At 40.8% G+C, this 15,208-nt stretch overlaps 1 protein-coding gene across 8 annotated transcripts in view; it reads right to left on the reverse strand.

Annotated features, from left to right (window-relative positions):
• The window catches only part of MAD1L1 (mitotic arrest deficient 1 like 1), a 749,374-nt gene that overhangs the window by 332,764 nt on the left and 401,402 nt on the right, over positions 1–15,208 (reverse strand). For 7 of the 8 annotated variants that reach the window (XM_075899593.2, XM_006112872.4, XM_006112873.4 and 4 more), the window contains one exon: positions 10,057–10,113. The exons of the other annotated variant lie outside the window; for it this stretch is intronic. In XM_075899593.2, the coding sequence (XP_075755708.2) occupies positions 10,057–10,113 (57 nt within the window). The remainder of the gene's footprint in view (positions 1–10,056; positions 10,114–15,208) is intronic. 8 annotated transcript variants of the gene reach the window in all.

Below are 15,208 nucleotides of genomic sequence, written 5' to 3' on the forward strand. Positions count from 1 at the left end.
CCACCCTGCTGCTACATCTGTGGTTGCTCCTTGCATCCTCCCTTGTTCTGGCTCACTCCTCCTGGCCAGACACCCTACTCCCAGCCTGCTTCTGCACCCACCCGGACCTTGCACCCTAACCCCCTTCTGCACCCCACCTCTTTCCCAGATCCTGCACCCTATCCTACTCACTGGGAGCCCCATCGCGCACACTGAACCCCTCATTTTTGTCCCCACCCCAGAGCCTAAGGGGATCAACTAACTCCAGAACCCCAGAAAAGTAAATCTGGCCTATGGGGAGCCCTGAATCTCAGTCCTCCCTGTACCTTCCCTTGTCCCGTAGGACTGGAGCGCCAGAGGAGTGAGTTGTCTCAGTTGGAGGCCACATCAGTGAGGGTTGGGGTTTTTTGGAGGAGTTTTTTGTCTCTCACTTGTGTGGTCCCCAACTGATTTTTCTGTGGGTCAGTGGCCCCTGACACAAAAAAGGTTTCCCGCACCTGCCATAAATAAAGAAAACATTGAAACTTTTTGTGTTGGACATAAATGAATATTTTATTTTAAATTAAGTTTGATAAACTAATATGAGAAAGTTAAAGTGCTTAATCTGTTCAATAATTTAAATTAAACCAGTCTCCCTAGCTGCAGCACTAGCAAAATGGATAATTGTGGATAATTATGTAATTAACTGCACATTTCCATTAGCAACTTGTGGCCCATGGAAAAGTTTACATTGAATCAGGTGGTCCACGGGCCAAAAAGTTTGAGAACCACTGTCACAGAAGGTAATAATTTGTTACTGCTACTACTTTTGGAGTTGTGCTATTGCACTAGGCAGTGATGATTTGTCTGTGCTTTTGCCCTGAAGGTTAAGGGTTCAGCCTCCACAAACAATCCTTGATGGAAGAGTCATTACGCTGTGATCGAAAAGTTATGATTTGAAACTGCATTAATCAGATCAGCAGCATCTGACCACGGTGCCAAGATGTCAATTCTAACCCCTTCATCAAAAGTATGTCCTTCCTCTTCTAGCATTTCAGCTACACTGGGTTGTGTATGTCTGAGAACTCAAAACCTGAGTCAGAACCTGAACGCGAGATCTAGGAAAAACTAGATGCTGGAAGAAGTGGTGTTTGTGAATGAGAAAATGGTACTTTTCGAGCAACAGTATCTAATATTCCAGAATAATCATAGCACATATTATGCTGTAGGAGATGATGTCTTTCAAAGAAGAGGTAAAACTAAGACTTTGATCATTTGTAATTATCAAAGAACCATTTATAAGAGTTGAGGAGAGGTGTTCTAACCTCAGGGTCCTCACCGAGTCCCTGAAGATATCCTTCTAGGTGACGGTACTTAGTGAGAAAGCCAAGTTAATAGATTTTCAAGTTGATGGGTTTTTAATTCAGTCCAATTAATGAAATATCCCTTTTTGCTATTGCTAATTATCAGGTTTGCCTTGTTTGTGAAAGTCCATTAGAGAGACCACAAATCAGTTCCAATCAGTTCATTGGTTTCACTATATAACAAACTCCCAAAGGGCAGAAATATCAGCTAAGTAAAGAAGTTGGATTTTGTTATTAAAGCCTCCTACTCCTCTGTGGGTTTGCTTACAAAGATACTACTTACTGAACAAACCTTTCACAAACAGCACGTTCAGCAAGTAGGGGAGTCTGGATGAAGAGCCCACACTGAAACTGCACAGCCAGGCAGTGTTCTCACCATTTCTGTTGATCCTTGTGCAGAGAGATATTGCGCTTAATGGATGACATTCAGACCACTGCAGAACACAAGGCCTGTGTGCCACTCGAGCCTTCAAAATAGGGCCTAAAGGGATTTCAGTGAAAGTGGTATATTGGAAGAGGCAAATTTCACTTAGGTCATAGCTGCAATAGCTTATCAACCCAGACATCACAAAGACAGAAGAGCATCATCTTCAAACTCCTAAGTTTTGACAGAAAAGACTGAAGCCTCAAAGACCAGGTAAAATGTGATTAGAGAAATTCCTATCTGGTAAAGTAAGGAATGTACTCATGATTTATTTTAAGAGACCTTCAAAAAGACAGTGAGGAATCATGCATTACCAGGATCCTGCAAATATATCTCCATACAAGTGAATCATAAATGACCAAAGATTTCCATTCTCCAATTCATCTGATGAACTGGGTTTTGCCCACAAAACCTCATAATTCTATATATTTTGGATAGTCTCTAAGATACCACAGGAATACCTGGCTTTTAGAGATTCCACGAGTTCTCAAGCAATCAGAAGTATCTTGAATAAACCAAGTACTATTTTGTTACTCTAGAGCAGCAGGCTCCCCAACAATGATGTTGGGATCAGAGATTGAAAAAAGTTATAGCCATCTACTCTATAATACTATAGCCAGACACCTTCAACAACTGTTACACTGCAGTGAAGCTTCCAAGAGTGGACATGAAGCCCCGAGAAAAAAAAAGAATGACCACGATCATATTTTTTACAATGAGACTGACCTTCAGGAGCATCATCAGAGCTAGACCCACCTCACAGCTCTGATGCCAAGTTACCCTTTCCACATGTAATAGCTGCCTTTCCCCAGGGAGTCAGGAGCCCAAGAAAAAATATGATGTTTTCTGCTTTGGAAACTACTCCAATGCTATCTACTGCTGCATGAAAATCCTTAACCCCATGTCAGCTGTGATTGTCTTCAATGGGAAAATGTAAGTCGTCCTGCTCAAACTTAACTGTACTGCTGAGTTCCATAAAACTTTAATGTTAATGGTTCCAACAGCAGGTTCATTTGTGTAATGGGACTTTTAAACAGACAGTTTATTTCTTTTTAATTTGAGGAGGATGTACTGTTTGATCCCATGTGCCTGGATGGATTTTTAAAACAGAAATAAGCCAGTACAATCGAATTACAATCTCCTCTTCTAACCTAATTAAAGTAGCACTGATACACCAGCATGTGAAAGTGCAGCATGCTGATCCCTTCCCTGTGTCATGCGTGATTTATTCACCAATTCACATTCACCTATTCAAGGTCTTGATGTTTCCCTGTCTCTATTTGTTCCTAGTAATATACAACAGATGTTTTTGATTTTGCCACTGTCTTGTGTACTGAGCATGAATTTTGAAAGATGGAACATGAAGCAGATACAACAAAGCCAGCAGAGGGAATTCTACAAGGGACCGTACAATGAATCTGTAAAAGAGGAGTCAGACAGAGATACAGTTTCTGTGCCTTAGATGTTTGTATATAAATATACCACTCCATGGGGAACAGAGAGGGGTAAATTTCCCATGAATGTTATATTGGGTACAGAGACCAAGATCTTATCTAGGAATAGTACTAGGGTAGATATAATCTCAGAATAATTGTATTTCTTTCCCATCCCCTAAAAAAGAATTTACCCTGAGAGCTATGGCTCCACATCTAGGCAGAAGGTAAAAGGCCGGGGGAGGGAGGGAGAAGAGTTGGGAATCAATCACTCCTCCTACATACCTAGCCTTTTCTCCTTCTGATCAATCCAATTTCCTGAAGGAACAGAACACCAAGGGAAAGTGCAAAATCACACTCCTTATTTAAAGAATAAGGACAGGAGAAAGTGTGTGCAGGGGAAAGATTAGCTTCTTAAATTTGCCTTTAAGTATCTCTCTCTCAAGATACATGTTTCTAGTCCACCAATCAGCATGGCATTTAGGTAATAGTACACCAGGGTACCATAAACAATAGTCTATTTCAGATTCAATGTTCATGACTGAGCAGTTAATGCTTCTCCTGATGAACAAGGTTCACAACCCTGTTACCGTGAGAATGGTGATATTGGATCCTCCTCTCTTTACCATTCTCTCTTGTCTTCTGACTCACACTGTTTATTCCCCCCGTTTCAAATTACAGTATTGTTGTATTGATTTCTACAGCACAACCAACAACTTGCTTAACTGATTGATCATACTGCCTCTGCTTTATTCATGTAAACTTTCATTTGTATCACAGGCACTGTTACAGATATTGTTAATTCTTCCTTAACTTCTTGAACTTGCCTATCTAAATTTGAATGTGTGTTGGTAATTCCAGGTATAAAGAAGCCTAGTTTAAATACCTAAACCATCAGGAATTTTCTTCACATTTCCATCCAATCTTTCACCTTTATATTCAAACTAACTGTTACATTATCTCATCTGGAATCAGTTTTTGCTGTATCTTTATAATGACATTCATCCTTTTCAACCCAATTTTAACACCGGATAGTTCACTAAACTGCTTTACTACTTGTCTATTATCAGAGGGGTAGCCGTGTTAGTCTGAGTCTGCAAAAGAAGCGAGGAGTCCTGTGGCACCTTATAGACTAACCGAAGTGTTGGAGCACAAGCTTTCGTGGGCAAAGACCCACTTTGTCAGATGCATGCATGCATCTGACGAAGTGGGTCTTTGCCCACGAAAGCTTGTGCTCCAACACTTCGGTTAGTCTATAAGGTGCCACAGGACTCCTTGATGCTTTTACTAGTCTATTAAGATCACATTGTTGCTAAGTTGAATATCCAGGTAGCCACTTGTCTTAATTTTGCTAGACTTGCATAAGCAAGGACTTATATAAGATATTACAGGATTTGCGGTCATCTACATTAGTTTGAAAACCAAAGTCTTGCATTCTCATGGATGTTGACCATCCTCACTGATTGTTACTTTTCCACAGCTTGGGGCTGAAAAACAAGACCAAAACACACCCACAGCCATCTCCCACACATGCATGATTTGCAAGGGTCTATACTAGCTTCAGTTTTATTTATACTTGCAAAAGATTAATGCTCTAATTCCTATGTATTTAATTGCCAGCTATTTGTAGATAATCTGGAGACTTTATCAGTCTCTTACCAGCCTTCACTTATCCCACTCTTGATACTTTGATAATATTCCTAACTGCGTGTCTGATTACCTTTCATTATTAAGTATGGATGCAATGGATATTTTACTTCTTAACCCTACTGCCCACCTACCCACCATGGGTCTTTCTGTTTTGAGATTCCCTTTTCTGTATTATTACTCCTGTTACACAGACTAAAATGTGGCAGTTTCTTTTGAGTTTCAATTGGTATTTCACTCAAATATCAAATCTAATATAAGGCTGTTAGGAGCCTCCATTTACTAAATGTTTTTAATTTATGAATTTTTGCTGCCTAAACCCTAGTACACACCAGTTCTTTCTCAGCTCAGTTTTTGTAATGGTCTTTATATCTCTTTCCAGTTCATAACTGATACCAGAACAGTACTGTTCACTTCAGTTTCACTATTCCTGTTTCTTCTCTGTTCCTTCCATTCCATTTTGGTTACCTCTAAAGATACAAATACAGCTTAGCATTTTGAAATACAAGGCACTTTACATTGCTACACCCTCACCATATGATTTGATCCTGTGACTATTTCCCAGCTTGTAAATCACCCACCTTCTATATTCACCTTTCAATGTTCCTTCTCTATTCCTCTTCCATTGTTTTCTTAATGTCTTCACTTGTGGCCTCCAGTTCCCCTTAATTATTCTGTTAGTTACATTTCCAAATTTCCTTTGCTTCCCATCCTGCCAGGTAACACTTGTGAATCTCCCTTTAATCTTTCGGAAGGTCAGAAAAGAACACTTTCCAATAAGCAGTCTGAAGCCTTCAGAATGCACATTTGCCCTGGAAGCCATACTGCCTTTTGCAGACAAAAGCAGAGATGCCAAGAGTACTTCTAGAAAGTGAAAACACAGGCACACTTGTTTGATACCCAAATACCATCATCACTTCCCTCAGAGATTAAATGGTGAAAAAAAGTCTAGACACCAGCTAACTGGCCAAAAGAGAGCTGGAGAGCACAGACCCCAGCCATTATTTGGATAGCATGCCTGAAACAGATATTTTGGTCTTGACTACAAGAAGATATGAGTGAAGGGAAACAAACTCCAGATTTAAAAGAAAAAAACTTCCTGCAAAGAAAATGTGTGTATGTGTGGAGAAATTGCAATCAGATTCATGCATTGTCAATCCAATATGCCCACAAACAGCATTACATTAAATTGCCACACACATAAAGATCCTGTAACCACAAACTTAGGGCAGTACAGGCCTTGATGAAAATACTGAATGATTCCCTGATATACAAGCAAGTCCTAGAGAAAGTCATTCAAGAGTACTAACTTATTTCAGAAACTCCTTTGATGACAATCAACAAAACAAAATTTGCAGAAAAATAAAAACAAAATAAACATTTCAATCAGCAAAAACAAAAGAGCTGAGCTTTCTTCTTGCAACCATGGAACAAATTTGGGTGAAGTCCTCACAGAGTGTCTGCTGACCATCATGTAATCACACACCAAACAACTCTTTAGAAAGTCATACACCCACAATGGGAATACAAATACCACCACTATCACTCCCCAAAAAACAAAGAAGGAAAAATAAATAAAATAAATGGGAGAGAAAATCAAAGTTCCATTATAAAAATTACACAACTCAATGATGGGGGTAATTTCTCTTAAATCAGAAAATAAATTCTAGGTTCAAGTTCCCTGAAGGGTATAAAATATTAAAGCATGTTTTATGGCTTAATCACAAACCCATTTCTCCAGCCACTACTGGCCATGTCTAATTAGGGTGAAGTATGTTAATGATAGCAGAACAGCCCAGAGACGTCTTCAGTTGTGATATTAATTGCATTTAGGGAAAGAAGCGTGAATTGTGCTTATACAAGCTAATTAGTATGGGTTTGCTAATTAATACTGGAAAGTCAAACTGCCTTTGTCTTGTCAACTGCAATTAGCTGAAGCTGTTTAATTTCTTTTTTCCAGTAGTAAACTGATTTTTAGCAGAGAAATAATTGAATCATGTGCAGCAATACACTATGCCAGTTAGCTCAGCATGTCTATTACACTTTCTGATACAGTGCATTTCAGATCAAGCTAGTGCACTGTCAGCAAGCTGCACATGCCACCACTTTTATAGAATTCTCTGGGGCACATGACTCCCTGAAATAGGGCCCCTCTCCTTTTGGCAGCTTATAGCATGCAGTCACTCTAGTCCAGGCCACAATCCCTATGCTCTAATGCTGCTGCAACAGCTTTGACTTTAATCAACAGTATGTCCAGAATGAATTATCTACCATGGGCCCACAGTAGCATACCCACAAACACCCAGTCAAACCCATTGGGGAGATAACATCTGTTATACCACTGAACTCCAAGCACAGCATTTTATCTCCATCGCTGAAAGATAACTATTAGCACTCATTAAGGTGGTTGCAAAGATGTCACCTGCCTAGCAGCTTATCCCAATCAACAGCCCAAAGACCCACTGGGCTGTGTGATAGTACTTGACAGGTGTTTATTCCATTTTACTTACAGCCATAGACTAAGCTCATGCACTCACTCTCTGGTGAAAAGCAACAGTCTCACCTGTCAGAACATAGGGTAAGAAGCCACCTTTTTGTATCTTCCCAGCCACAGAAGTTCAGCATCAAACAAACAAGAAGTAGATCACAGGTAAATAATTGGGAGGGGGATAGAATGGGAAGGGAAGATGTAAGAAGTGTCAGTTTAAAATGAGTATGAAAATAAAGCCACCCATGTTTCTCACTTGGAGAAACATGTCAGGAGAAAATGTTTGTTTGGTAGCAAAGTGTGATGGGGCTGATAATACAACCCTTTGAGACCTCAGGTGGCCTGAAATGGAATGGCAGCATCTAAAGGAAACATTACCTTGTCATCCCTAAAGAAATAAAAGGAGTGACACATCCCTCTCCAAGAGGAGGATTTATTTTGTTGAAGGAGGGAAACCATTTGCAAAGCAAACTTCCAGTTCTGAGAGGAAAGAGCTACAAGTCAGCTTCCCTCAACTGGGATAGGAGGGTGGGAGAGAGAAAACAGACTGTATATCATGCTAGGGAACAATTTTCTCAGGTTTACTGAATGAAACTCACCAAACTAAATAAAGTCTATACCTCAGCACTCTGCAGTCCGTCCTTCAAACTACTATAATCTAGGGCCAGAAGTCAGAAGCCTCTTCCTACCACAATGGTATAGGCTCTGTGAGGATAACCAGAAGATCTCCAGTGTTTTGTTAAATTAAACCTCTCCAAGAGTGCACAATGGGCACTGCTTAATCCTGTATCCTCCTCCTCAGCAATAGGGCACAACAGCTTTTCACATATAAACATAAGGAACTAAAATTTCCGAATCTTATCCCGTGTTCCAAATTTATGCAATTGAAAACTGGAGCCACAGTAACTTCTGAAATGCTTACAACACCCCCCCCCCCCCCCCAACCTTGAGGATACAACAGTTTTCTACATATATATCCTACAAGCACAGGCCCAGTGATAAATGCATGGAATTTAAAACTGAGCCCATGTAATTTAGAGAATAGATGATAAATGGAATTAACAATGTCTTCCCTGGAGACCTCAGCTCACATCTGTCTCAAATCACTGGGAAACTGAACAAACCTTAAAAAAGATCTGTCCATATCAGTAGCCACTGCACTGTTTGACAGAACTGGCAATATTTATTTACAGAAAGCCCAATATTGGAAAAACAATGGAAGAGACAGCCAAACTAGGTGGCATTGACAGAGGTGTGGCAACTCATGATGAAAACAAGAGGGTTGAAGGAACAACATGCATTAGCAGAATTGTGTTGAAAGCCACAGGAAGATAAACAGAAGCTTTTCAGCAGCAACTTTAAAAGTCTAGCAGCACCTTAAAGACTAGCAAAACATATAGATGGTATCATTAGCTTTCGTGGGCACAACCAAGAAGTGGGTAGTACCCATGAAAGCTCATGATACCATCTACATGTTTTGTTAGTCTTTAAGGTGCTGCTAGACTATTCATTGTTTTTTACGTTTTTCCAGTTACAGACTAACTCGGCTACCCTCTGAAACTTTTGAAGATTAGCAGTTGAGTTTCAGACCAGCAGTGTCTTCTGCTCCTACTTAATATTACAAGTCCTATATGTTCACTTTCATGAGTGCTAAAATTCACTCAATTTAACATAAAAAAACACTATATTGTTTATTTGTTCTGGACCATGCAGGTTTGTCCATATTAAAAAGTTCTACATCTGAAACTTTGAAATTTGCTCATTTGCACACCAAACATGGCTTATTCATCACATAGAGCAGTGGTCCCCAACCTTTAGAGGCTCCCGGGCGCCGGGCCACTCACGCGCCGGGCGCCCGGGGGCCACTCATGTGCTGGGCACCCGGGGGCGGGGCCACTCATGCACTGGGTGCCTGGGGGCGGGGCTGCACGTCCTGGGGTACGCCGGGGAGGGGATGCCCTTGCACCTGGCGCCGGCATGTGTCCCAGGGCCGGGGCTGCCCAAGCGCCTTGTGCTGTTGGCCCGGGGCCGGCTCCCGAGCCACATGCCTGGGGCCGGCACCGGCGCTGCGTGCCCGCATGTGCCCCGGGGCTGGGGCCACCCAAGCACTGTGCACCAGGCGCTGGTGCGTGTCGCGCGCCTGGGGCCGGCGCCTCCAGTGCGCCGCGCGCCGGGGCCAGCCCAGGTTGTCGGAGGGCGCACACAAATGCCCCGGCAGGCGCCATGGCGCCCGCGGGCACCGCGTTGGGGACCACTGACATAGAGTAAAGCAACTGAATTGTGTACAACCTCGCGTCCTCCAATTTTCTGGTCTGTTTCCTGTCTTTGAGAAGATTAAACTCAACTGAATAGACAAATACACCTGAAAAATTAAATAGTAAAAATACTAGTTTTCAGGGCATTCTATCACATCTTAGACTAACTGCAACCACCCAATCAAAGTACCAGATTCATTATGAAATAAAATAATTATTTTCTTTGTAGAACTGCTAATGAATAGAAGGCAAATTGTCAGGAAGAATACAGGCTTTCGAAGGAGTAATCTCAGCAGTATGCAGGGTTTGTACCAAGTAAATAAGGAGAAGCACAAGAGGCCAGACCTATGATATTCTTTAATGGGACACACACTCTCCTCCCCGTTCACATCTGAAATTCAGGATCCACATTATTAAAAGGCATTTAAAGTTGCACATCACTTTTTCAACACTGTAAATCAAGGAGGAAAAGAAAATTAACACATACCATATCTGCTCTCTGTTTCTGGGTCCCCACTTCTTCCAAAACTTGGGACAACTGAGCCTTCAAGAAAATAAAAATCAGAACAGTATTTTTAGTCACTATGATCTTTCTTAAATAGCACTGTTATTTATTACAGCTTGCTACCACCAAATATCAGCATTCCAGTTCTGGGAAATGAGGACTGAGCTAAGAGGCACCTTAATGCCTCAGACTCTGTGGGCCTATCCCTTCTGCATGGATAATGCTGAAAGTTTGAAATCGCCCTGGTGTGCCTCTAACCCAAAAGGATTTACTTTTAGAGATGTGCAGCTGGTCATTCTCTAGGCCTATGCTATCTTTGACCTATCTAACAAGACTGCCAAATTACAGTACCAATTGTAGTTCAAAGACCATAAATGTAGCCAGACAGGGAGCAGAGAATCATTATCTTATAATGAGTGAAACTCCCCACAATAAAATTACAAATACATGAAATACAGGAGGAACATATCTAATTTTAATACACTATAGAGAGCCCCCAATAATATACACAGGATCTATTGTGACATATAGGACCACTATTATTATTAATTTGTATTAATACAGTGCATATAGGCTACAATAAAAATCAGTGTATCATTACAAGAAAAAGTCCCTACCACAAAAGCTTACAATCTACAGTCTCATGAAAGACACAAAACAGACACACAGAAAAAGAAAGTGACTTGCCCAAGGTCACAAAGCAGATCACTGGCAAATCCCTCCTAAACCCTAATTCAGTTTCCTTTACACTGATCCATATTGCCTCCTATGGCAATGTATGTACTGAAAAATATTCATAGATTTTTTTTCTGCAGCCTGAAGGCAGAAGGGTTCAAAAGCTCTTGCCTTTGTGAAGTATAATTTGAGGCTAAGCAGTGGTATGTTCAGGAATTCTTGTAGAGAAACCCTATGGGAAGGTACTCTGGTAGAGTCCTGGGAGATGAAGCTGACTTGAGTTTTCTTAAGAAAGTCATGGCATAGTGAGTATTTTCGGGCTGATGAAGTCTTGTTGCCAAGCAAGCTTATAGAGTGTTCCTTTCAGAGACTCTCTCAAAAAACCTCTAAACTGGAAACAGGGTTCCCTTAAGAGAAAGCTATAAGCTAATCTTGGTTCAGAGTTGGTATCTCTTCTGAGTTATACACCTGAGTAATGTTGTGGAAATCGTGAACACATCCCAGTGAAGGAGTTTTGGTAGGATCTTATAATGCTTGGGTGATAATGGGCCTTTATGAAAGAATTGGTTCAAAGAAATCAAACAGTACAACACTTTGTTGTCACTTCCATCTTGTTCCATGACACTATGCTAGCTTCTAATCAGCCTCCCTGAGTTTAGCACAAAGCTTGAAAGATAGTTTCAAAAGAGGAAAGCAAAAAATATTTAAAACTCTAAACAACCCAATACAAACTACAATTTTTCACACAATTCAGGTAGATATTCATTAAATCCTCCAGAGTCTCTATAATGACATCTCTACACCACATGATATGGGTTTTATGAACACTATATCCAAGAGGTGAATGGCAAGCAGTTCATGACAACAAAATGAAAAACATTAAGCTACAAAAGCTAATAGCACTGAAATACAAGTAAACAAAACATTACAGTCTCAGGGTTCAGCATAAATGTGTAGTTCAATTCCCCAAACAAAGAAACAAAGGCTGCAATTAGATAGAGCCCAAGTCTGCCTCAGCAGTGAACTCAGTGGAAGCTCCCAGAAAGTTACAGGTTCTAGCTGTGCAGGCCCCATAACGATATCATGTTATTAAAGGAACAGGCACTCATACAAGAGGAATGTGGTTTTAATATAAGCCTAGGTTCTGGTGTGGGGAAATGAAACAAACACATTAAACACTACAGGAGATGCAGCCCTGTGCAGACACAGAAACAAAGCACTAGCAAGAAAGAAGCAAAATTTAAATCACCACAAGAATGCTGAAATGTAAGGAGACTGTTTGCAAATTCACAGACACCTGGGAGCAATTTTTTCCCACAAATATTTAATCAGGTAGAATTATATCACCAGGTTAGAGTCAGAAAAGAGCCACATATTCCATTTACAAAGACATTTTTCAGATACTGGAATAGCCTTTGAAACACATGCAGATGGAATGAACACTCTGGAAAAATAAATCAGCTTTCTAACATCTCTAATGGACTCAGGTCTGCATAAAGAGGATTTTAATGATCCTATTTGACCATCCTGAGCTAGAAACCATGATGATGCAAAAAATGATGAAGGAGTGCATATTTGTTTACTCTAGAGTTCCATCAGGTGATTCTCAATCCATGGCCCAATCAGCACACAGATGCAGCTCATATGAAATCCTTAGGACCTTACATATAGTAGATATATTGTGTAAAAAACACAGAGAGTAGAATGTGAAGCCCACAAGGGTAAATAGATTGAGAACCATTGATTACACCTAAAACTGGTTCTGGTCTATCAGGGTCTCTCTTGGATTAAGGAAAAGTCAAACAGACCAAAGACAGAGAATGATAAAAACCAATCCATGAACAGATTGAAATGCTTAGGTATGAGGATATTTCACTGAGGCTAGTGTTACACTAACTGAGATAGGAGTCTGATGTTGAAGGTTGTTAACCCAAGAGAATTCTACATCTAAATCTACAAGGTACTTCAAAGAGCAAATTAGGAAAGTCAATTACATTTACCACGAACCTTGACAAACATTTTTAACAAGTGTGTGTTTCACAGGATACTTTCCACCATCTCTATTTTTCCAAAATAAGGAATTTGTCCCCAACCCAAAGCAACACTGGTAATAGGAGAACAAACTGCAGATGCTTAGCATATTTACAACCCACCTGTCACTTGGAATCCACACTGTAACTCTCCTACCAAAATGGGTATTTTTTTTTCCACTTCTTTCTGAATTTTCAAACTTGACCTATACCATGCCTGAGGCTAATATTAAGATCATACAATGTGGTTAGGAGAAGAGCTGTCCCTGCAAAAGGTGACACCTGCACAGCTTCTAAAAATAAGAATGCTGGGCACAATGTGTTCTCTGAAGCAACAGATAGCCTACATACACTTGACTCCAGAATGTATAACATACATGCACAGTTCTGATAGTTCCTCTGAAATCTTGTTGTTTCTAAGTGCTTGTCTACAAAACAAGTTACAATGCAGAATCCCAGGCTGTGACTCTACAGAGCACCAGCTTGCCATGAAGTAACTGCAATCAAGTTCCTTCATGGCGCTGTAACAGTGTACACATGGGATATTACTCAATTTCAAGCTGGTGCACTATAGAGTCACACCAAGGCTTACAGTACCCTGTGGAACGGACAGGCCTTCCATTCCTCCCAAGTACTTGAGCATATTACCTGTGAAAAGTCCAGCCATGGGAATTTCTCTAAACTTTGATTTATTGATATGAATTTCCATAATGAGAAATGAGCACTGATGAAACATTTCTATACTGAGAACTCAGGAAAATAAAATCCAAAGAATAAATATAGCCTGCATAATTATAGGCCAAGCGCTTCTCCCTGCCCCAATCCTGACCTGAGAGGACCATGGCACTCAATGACTGTCTGAGATTTTAATCAGTCACCTAGAGGTAAAATACTTTGTGTTCCATTACCAAATCCTTAAGCCTTGGTGAAATTACACAACAGGGAACCAAATTTGTTCCTAAAACAAGAGGCATCCATGTGTCTTGTTGCTCAAACAAGTGAAATTAACTAACTTGAAGGCTTAATTTGTTGTTTGGGCAGCAAACACCACCAAGGCAATGTATCAATTAGGAGAACTGTCCAATGAGATGCCACTAGATGAAAGTAACATGATTAAATGGCTGGCAGAAACCATTTATAAAAAAAGCCAAACTATGCATTTTAACTCTTTTTAATCAGACACACAAGTCTTTGGAATAGTATGGGGTGAGGGCATACAAAATGTATAATCACCATGAGTAAACCTTAAAATGTCTTAATATCAAGGACAGAGGAATTATTTAGGGTGCTAGAAAGGAACAGAATTAGATATAAATCATGATCATATCACAGACCTGTGGCAACTACGTGATTAACAATGTAATAGAAACATAATTTAATGTATTGTTAATTATCTTTTAATATGATCCAGAAGCTGGAATTAAGGTGATCCCAGCAAACGTTCCGCAAGCCAGCAGAATAGGATCTGCAGATCATAATTTGAGAACCTTTTCAAATAGTGTGTGTGTGTGTGTGCGCGCACACCTGCCTGTGTATATGTGTGTCTATCTGAGAGTCTGTCTGTTCAAGAACTCCTCCTAAATGGTAAGAACTAGGATCATCAAATTGAATATGCATCTTCCTCTTCTCCTAACTTAAAGCAAGGTCAGGATTTAGTTGTGACGGGCAAACTGTAAGCACTGGGAAAACAGCTGTTTTCCATAACATGGAAAGGGAAGGGCTGTTTGGAGGTACACAATATTGAGAGTGGCCACTGGAGGGGAGCCCACAGAGGAGAGCTATCCTGCAGAATCTACACTAGGAGCTGCCATACCATCAAGGGAGTGGAAAGCAAAGTTGGGGCTCTGCCATGATGCTTGTCAGCACCCCAGGTAAGTATCCCCCTTTCACAAACCCTTTCCCCTCTCCTGGACCTTGGTTGCAGAGTGCAGTGTTGGGGAGAGAGAAAAGGCCCCTGGTGGCCAGGAGGAGGTTGGGGGAAGAGAAAGGCTCTCAATTCCCACATGCACTGGGGGTTAGTCAAGCAATGAATGCACAAACTAATAGTGCTCCCCTGGGACTGATCCACAAGGCTGTGAAGTAGCTAATCTGCATGTTTTATCACAACCACCTGAAACATCAGCCCTATGCCCTAGCCCTTTAATTAGCCCAAACCAAATATTGAATCTAGCTCAGCTGTTACAGGAAACATCATTCACTGCCATACTCCTACTAGGACAAGGAAACGCAAACTAAGTGGCAGCAGCATGACACACACACATATTTTTTAATTATGAAGGCGAAATTAGGCTCTGAACTTACCCAACATCTCACTTAATCAAAGCACTTCAAAAAAAGCTGCCAGCCACCACCATAGCTTAAGGAAGCAGTTGGAGAGAGATCCAGAATGGCATACAATAACCTGTTGCACCCCTTGTTTGTGGCCCATA

The sequence above is a fragment of the Pelodiscus sinensis genome, chromosome 15 (genome assembly GCF_052426305.1).
Source record: "Pelodiscus sinensis isolate ZL-2025 chromosome 15, ASM5242630v1, whole genome shotgun sequence".
NCBI lineage: Eukaryota > Metazoa > Chordata > Testudines > Trionychidae > Pelodiscus > Pelodiscus sinensis.